The sequence below is a fragment of the Belonocnema kinseyi genome, chromosome 4 (genome assembly GCF_010883055.1).
Source record: "Belonocnema kinseyi isolate 2016_QV_RU_SX_M_011 chromosome 4, B_treatae_v1, whole genome shotgun sequence".
Taxonomy (NCBI): domain Eukaryota; kingdom Metazoa; phylum Arthropoda; class Insecta; order Hymenoptera; family Cynipidae; genus Belonocnema; species Belonocnema kinseyi.
The window spans coordinates 34,070,673-34,078,743 of NC_046660.1; the positions used below are offsets into that span (position 1 = coordinate 34,070,673).

Genomic DNA, 8,071 nt, shown 5'->3' on the forward strand with positions numbered 1-8,071 from the left:
TACTTATAAGATACTACCATGATTTTTTCAGATTTTTTGGTCCAAAAATAAATTAGGCCAAAAACCGGCCTTACCGACCCTCCCCCTTTCCAGTAAAAAAAACTAATTTTAAGCAAAAAAACAAAAGAATTTTCAACCAAATAATCCAATATAGTATTATAAAGCTAATGTTACAGATTGAGAATCATTGTTATTAAATTTAATATTATATATAAAAAAAAGATTACTTTTGATCAAAATAGTTGAATTTTTAACGAAAATGTGAAATTTCGGCCGAAAAATATTACTTTAACAAAGTTGAATTTTTAAACAAATAGCTTAATATGCAACCAAAGAGAATAATTTTCTACTAAAAGACGAATTTTCAATCAAATAATCGAATTTTTAATTAAAAAAGAGAAGTACTTCAGCCAAAAATGGACTAGTTAAATTTTGAAGCAAGAAGATTATGTTCCTACTGAAAAGAAGGCTTTTCAACCAATAATTGAAAACTGAAAAATTCAGTAAGAAATATTAATTTTCAACCGAAATAAAAATGAAATTTCAACAAAATAGTCAAATATTCAACCAAAGAGATGAATTTTCTAACCAAATAGACGAATTTTCAACAAATAAAGATTCTTCAGTTAAGAAAGAACAAACAGTTGATTCAAATTGTTGAACTATAAAACTAAAAGACAAATTTTCTGTAACAAAGTTGAACTTTCAACCCAAAAATATGAATTTTCAACGCGAAAATTAATTTTCCACCAAAATTTTGAATTGGAAAGCCAAAAATACGAATTTTCTACAAAACAGTTCAATATTATACCAGGCAATTTGAAATTTCAACTAAAATTATATATTGTCGACCAAAAAATAAATTTTTGAAAAAGTAGTTCAACTTTAAATTAAGTAGCTGATTTTCAAACAAAATATATGAATTCTAAAAAAATATTTACATTTTCAACCAGAGTTCAATCATCAATAAAATTATCAACAAAATAGTTTATTATTAAAGGAGTAGTTACATTTTCAGTAAAAAAATTAATTTTCAACAAAAATTTCTTCCAAATTGTTAAACTTTCAAGGAAATGACGAATTTTCTGTTAAAAAAAAAGTTTACTTTTCAACCACAAAAAGAGAACTTTTCAAACCTAGAAGATTAGTTTACTACGAAAAAGACGCATTTGTGACTAAGAAAGTTCCATTTTCAAACAAAAATTGAAAAGTTATATTTTCAGTAAAAAAAATTAATTTTAAACTGAACAACAAAAATTTTATCGAATATAGTTGAAATTTCAACCACAAAAATTTGCAAATAAAACGATAAATCTTTAACTGGAGTAGTTAACCTTTCATTTAAAAATTGTTAATTTTTGAATAAAAGATATGAATTTTCAACTATAATTGTGAATCTTTAACTATAATAGTTAAATTTTCAGATGAAGTAAAAAAAAAAATTCAACCCGCGATGAATTTTCGATGAACAATGTAATTGCAGATATTTCAACCAATATATATTTTAATGACAAACTAAAAACAGTTGAAACAAAATATAAATGGTCAACAAGAAAAAAAAGAAATGGAATAAATAGCCGCAAAATATAATCTTCAAAATCCATGTAATATGTTAAACATAGAAACTTTTATAAACTCAATAAAACAATGTCCTCTTACAAAAATTTAATGACTTTCAAAATGATTTTCAGATGATAATAAAAAAACTTTTGTAATAATTCGGCATAAAAAATAAAAAAGTAAACAAAATCAGGATTTTTAATGGATAACACAGACCGACAAGTTTCAAAGCCAGAAACCAGAGTATACTTGTCAAATTTTGTCGGCCTGTGTAATTATTGTCTTCCAGGTCTTATTGCAATTTCTCCTGATCTGACAAGTGTCGAACTATCCCTCAAAAAACAGATTATTCCAAAATCCAAATCCACATTTTCATAAAATTACTTAACAATATTAAAAACTAACACTTTACCTTTTATTGGCAATCAGGATCACTTTTCCCGAGAGCAATTGTCCGCTTTTGCAGAAGAGGGGATTCTCGAGTAAACAGCGAACCTGATACCAGTGAGTCAAAGGCTCTGTTGGGGCCGTACTTAGCCAAACTTGTTGTGTAGAACCAATAAAAGCAACATCGAACCAAAACGCAAGGCCGTGACAAGTGCCACTTTCTAGTATGTGAAAATCGACGTCTATTTCTAAAATAAATAGTTAAAGAAAAAAAGAAGCGATATTAAAACCTCGGAAACTTTTATAAATATAAATAAATGATGTAAATACTTGAAGCAAAACAGATTTGCTGAAATAAATGTGCTTTTTCTTTTTACCTATTTTATGTAAATCAGTCTCATCGGCTGTCTGGAAATCTACAATGTGTCGAACAGATTTAGCCATGCAAATTCGAATGTCGAAGGTATCTACAATAGGCTGTCTAAAATATTCTTTTATCGCGTTGTTCCTCATCGCGGACAAGTCAACTCCGTGAAAACAGGTTTGACACCAGAAATTGGCTTTGTTAAACTGTTCCATGTAGAGACTGTCATCCGAAAATGGAGCAATGTGAAGATCTCCTCTCGAGGGAAACATTCTTCCGCCTAAAGTCAACACATTATTCAAATATTTCAATGACAGGAAAAATTCTCACCAGCAAAGAAAATTACATAGGACGCGATGACGTTGGTACATTCTGAAAAGAATTCACCAAAACAAATTTTTACTCGTTATGGCAAATTTATACCAACGTTATCGCGTGATACGCACGGAAAAAAGGAAAATGGTACAAATGAAAACACTCGATCTGAATAAATCATAAATAAAAAAAAGTGATGAAACAATATGTCTCGAAAATCTCGCAATCATTGCTGTTGAAAATCTGATCCGACTCTTCATGAATTACAGTTATTTTATATCTTTAATTTGCCTAATATTTAACTTTATTTATCAAATTAGTTTTAAAAAGGCTGATTGATTATTGCAACAAAGTATAGAAGAGAAACCCAGACCTAAATAATAAAAAAAATAGTGTTGGAAATTATTTTATTTAAAAATAATATACGAACAATGAATTTTAGTTAGCCATTTTTTTAAATGAACAATTTTATAAATAATACTTAATAAAAAAGAGACAAATGAAATTATAAAGAACCTTCTAACGAATAGAATGAGCTTTTGTAAATTAAAATGAAACGGAAATTACGACTTTGACCTAAAGTCGAAAAAAATACAAATATGGAAATAACTACATTTAAATAAACAATTACGAGTTCAACTATTCTTTTTATTAAGTATTCTTAGATTTCTCTTTTAAAATTTGTTACATGAATCAATGGCCCTTTTTTTTGTAAATTTTATAAACATTTTAGCAATGTTGATAACATTTTATACAAATGGATTACAGAGGATCTATCACTATAAATTTTTGGGTAATTTTTTTTGTAATATTCAAAACTGGGAGAAACATGGCAGTTACGACAAAACACATTTTCTTATTTTTATTGCAGTAAGCATTATAAATCCGGAAAAGATTAGCTAAAATCCAAAAATCAACCAGATTTCATAAGCACATTCCTATACGCAGTTGGTGAACAAAGGATATTCAATTTTTTGAATTAAAACAATTTGCAATGATTTTTTTTTTAATTCGACTTTTGAGTTTCCATAAATTCGGTTTTTGGTCCAAAAAATATAAATTTTTGTCCAGTTAAAAATTATTTCAATCACGAATTGCGTATATAAATATTAATGATTTTTTTATTTCAGATAATCCATTTTTTAGTTATCATGCTCAGTTCTCACTTACAATAAAAAAAAATAAATAAAACGTGTTTTGTGTTGAAAATATTGAAAATATTACACAAGTTTTATGGTTAGGGTTTTACGCCAAAAAATTAGTATGTTTAATAAAAAAAATATATATTTCAAAGATTACAATTTTTAAAACAATTTTCGCTTCTCGATTTTGTTTGCGGCTTTTTTACCGGGATTTTCTTTTGAAAAAATCATTAGATTTTAAAGGATCATACTTTTTTTTTTTAATTTTACGTTGCGTTAAAGTATTACAACAAATTCTTGTATTTAAAAAAAAAATGAGTGTCGTACTAACAGGATTTGCGATTTTTAAACAGTTTCCTGTTATCTTGCCATTTTTCAGAGGAAATCGGTTATTAAAAAAAAAAAAAAAAAAAATCATTAAATCTTGAAGAAGATTTACAATTCTGAACAATTTTCTGTTATTAAATTTCGCCGGAAATTATTGATTATTATTTATCTCAAAGAATATTTACCATTTTAAAAAAATGTTATGTTGGTGTGCTTCAACCGAATTTGGTATTTTTAAAAAGAATCATTAGATTTAGGTTAAATCATTTAAGTTTAAAATAATAACATTTAAAAGCTTAAAAAATTTCTTATTGTTTTTTGACTGAAATGCAATTTTATATTAAAAAATGATTAGATTTATTAAGATCCACAATTTTTTAAATTGTAGGTTACGTTGCCATTTAACATAAAAAATAAGCCTTTTCAAATGAAAATTATCATAATCTGAACACGCCTTAGAATCTTTTACCAATTTTTGATTATTTTAAGTATTTTTGGTCGGAATTAGGTATTTTTAATTAAATCAAAATTATATTCTATATTGTTAGTAAAAAATTATTAGATTTCAAAGCAGATTAGGAATTTTCGCACAGCTAGCGTTTTTCATCGAGAACATTGATATAGATTTAAAAAAAGATTTACATTTTTGGAACAAATTAAGCTCACCAGAAATCTCGTTATTTTAAAAAAACATCATGAAATTTCTAAGAAGATTTACCACGTGAATCAATTTTTTCTTGGGGTTTGGAAGTATTTTTCGTTGAAAATTTATACTCTTAATTTAAAAAATCATAAGATTTTTCTGATGATCATGATTCTTAAGATTAGCATTCAAAGTTATTAATTTCACAATTTTTGTTTTGTGGGGGGTTTTATATCGAAAACTGGTTTCTTTTTATAAAAAATTATTTAATTTCAAAAATAAATTTTTTTGGAACAATTTTATGTAATGACGCCGTTTTAAAGCATTGTAAAAAAATACAATACAATCGTAAAAAAAATTTCTGTACGTTTTTTCAGTCTAAAACTGGTTATAAATATTCATGAATTATCAAAAATATTCTTCTTGCTTTTCTTTTTTTATTATTTATAATAAAAATATTATTTATAATAAATATATTTAATATTTACTAAAATATTATTTTAGATCAAAGATACTAACAAATAAAAAAAATTGTGTATCAATATTAATTTGATATTTTAATTTAAAAATTGCGTGAGACAATGAAATAACAATAGCACGCATTTTTATTTGATATTGTAGTAAAAACTGGTAATTTGTACTATTTTCTCACACTTTTTTTCCGTGCTGAACAGAGTGTCTACCAGACGGATTCTTTTAAATGTCTAGTTATTTCTCGGACAATTCACAGTTTTAAGTCAATAATGTAATTCTTGACAAAATTCATTGTTCAAAGTCAGATTTACATCTCTTTTAGAATATCCCTCATTCCAAATATGAATTATAATTTTTTTTTTCTCAAACTCTCTGATCCCATTCAGAAATTTTTCTGTTCAAACTCGAAATTATGATTCTATTCAAAAATTAAATTTTCAACATTTCAAATTTAGAATTCCAGATACATTTTAAAAAATTCCCTGTTTCCAATCATGAGCACAATGTTGATATTTTTATTTTTAAAAGTAAATCTTCACTTTGACTAAAAAAATAAAATATATATTGATAGTTTCAGATAAATAATAATCTATGAGTATAAACTGATTTCAAAATATAAAAAATGGCAAACAGCATTACTTATATTATCGTCAAATAGACAATAATCATTTTCATTGTATGTTTAATGATTGAATAAACTCCTACACCTTACCGACAATTTTTTTATTTCCAAACTTATTTTCACTCGAAGCTCAAGATCGAATTGAAATTTTGGTATAATAAATAAGCACTAAGAAAGGTGGGTCTGGTCCTAAACTTTAATCATGATGAAAAAAGGATTTCTTGTTAATAATTTTGTATAATTATTAAAAATTGGGAATAGGCCCACCTTTCTTAATGCTTCTTATTTATCATCCCAAATTTTCAACTCGATGCGGAGCTTCGTGTGAAAATAAGGAAATAAAAAAAGTGTCAACAAGGCAGGAATCTTGGTCATGTGACCCACTCATCACATGACCTTAAAACACTTTTAATATTCATTTATCTGAAATAGACAGAACAAGCACACATTATCTGCCCGCGGAGCGGCAGTAAAATAATACTTTATTGTACAGCGAAGAGCGGCACGTAAAGTGGCAGCATGGACGAAGAAGTATAATCAAGCATCGTTTTCCAGAAAAAGAGCTCTTTTTCAGCCTATTTCAGATAAAGTAAAACCGAATGAAAAAAAGATCCCCGTTCACTGTGAGAGACTCACGGTCATTTACTGGTGAATAAAATTCCTAGTCAGGTGGACACTCCGATGAAGATACTTTGAAAATCTTACCTGGTGCAAGCCACTTCTTCGCATGCAGATATGTTTCGAGCATACGCTCGTTATACAACATGTAACCCATAGGCTCACTAACTATGCAGTCAACTCGTTCAGGCAGTTCAATTTCTTCAATTTTTCCAGCTATTACTATGACCTTATCTGACAAATTATTTGCTGCTACTAATAATTCTGCGTGATTTGCCATGTTACTCGCCTCGACGGCGTAAACTTTCCTTGCACCAGCCTGCACCGCGAAGAAGGATAAAATCCCTGAGCCCGCACCTACATCTAATACTACTTTGTCTTTAAAATCTGATATATTTCCCAGTATCGCTCGTTGGTAGGTGCTGGTCCTTATGTAATCTTGCATCATATTTTGTTGCTGGGAAAGGTACCCGTAAAACTGAAAATACTGCATTGCCGAGGACTCCTCTGTTCTTTCGTTAAATGCAGACATGCCTTTTCCATTTTTGAGCTTTAGAATTTGAGAGTGGAAAGCTCGGAAGTCTGAAAATTCAAATTTTCTTTATCAGAATCGGAAATCGAGACAGAAGCTTGATTTTCATTTTTTTAATATTTTCTTTTATAATTACCTGCTTCATTAGCAAATGTTATTAATAAACTATCTGCGTCTAGTGTAAATACATAACTTCGAGATGAAACTCGAGAACATTCTGTTGTATGTGTTACTGGAAATTCCAGCAACGTATTTTGATCTTTATCAATGTACTCCCCTAAAAAATAAAAGAGGATTATCTCATTTTTTAATTGAAATATGATTCAACTTTCGAGATAAAAATCTAAAAATTTTATCGAGTTTTCAATATGAGATGATTAGATTATACTCGAGATTGCTAGTTTCATAATAATGTTGTTTTTATTTAATCCGCTAAGGATTAATCATCAGTTTAATTGTCACTGTTATACTAGTTAGTTATATAAGTGAAATAATTCTAAGACAGGAATGTTTTGTGAATAGCTTTTAAATATTTGTATCTCTCACTTTTTTTGTTACTGAAAAATCTTTACATTAAAAAGAGATAAATTTGAAAGCCTCAGAATTCCAAAGACTTCCACAATTACAAGCATGCAAATTTAATATTCTGATTTTGAATGTAATTCATTTCCCAATTCTTTGGTTAATCATAAAATGTCAAATTAAACATATATGGTTAGTCTTAATAAACGTGATCGTGGTATTTTTTTCTTTCAACTCGTTAAAACTAGTTTCAACTGAAATCGGGTTCAAACGGTAACAGATGCATTCATACAAGTCAAGCAACTTCAAAAAATATGACTGTCATGTGACAAATGACATGGTTTATATTCGGCGGGTTTATAGCTTGAAAAATGTAAAGGTTGTATTGAAGTTTTGAAAAATGGTTCAAAACATATAAGGGAACGTAGGCTTGGCTCATCTGAATCTTTATATTCTTTAAACAGTGTAATTTTATTCATGTTTAATTCCAAATGTAACTGAAAGCAGGGCTTTAAAGCCCTGCTTTCAGTTACATTTGGAATTAAACATAAATACAATTACACTG

The 8,071-nt window shown here is 27.7% G+C and overlaps 1 protein-coding gene across 7 annotated transcripts in view; it reads right to left on the reverse strand.

Moving 5' to 3' along the window:
- Positions 1-8,071, reverse strand: part of LOC117170536 (histone-arginine methyltransferase CARMER) — a 27,403-nt gene that overhangs the window by 16,927 nt on the left and 2,405 nt on the right. For all 7 annotated transcript variants that reach the window (XR_004466818.1, XR_004466819.1, XR_004466821.1 and 4 more), the window contains exons 2-5: positions 7,121-7,261; positions 6,540-7,034; positions 2,325-2,591; positions 1,973-2,195 (exon numbers count right to left, since the gene is read on the reverse strand). Coding sequence is in view for 3 of the 7 variants with exons in the window: in XM_033357339.1 (XP_033213230.1) it covers positions 1,973-2,195; positions 2,325-2,591; positions 6,540-7,034; positions 7,121-7,261 (1,126 nt within the window). In the remaining 4 variants the exon portion in view is untranslated. The remainder of the gene's footprint in view (positions 1-1,972; positions 2,196-2,324; positions 2,592-6,539; positions 7,035-7,120; positions 7,262-8,071) is intronic.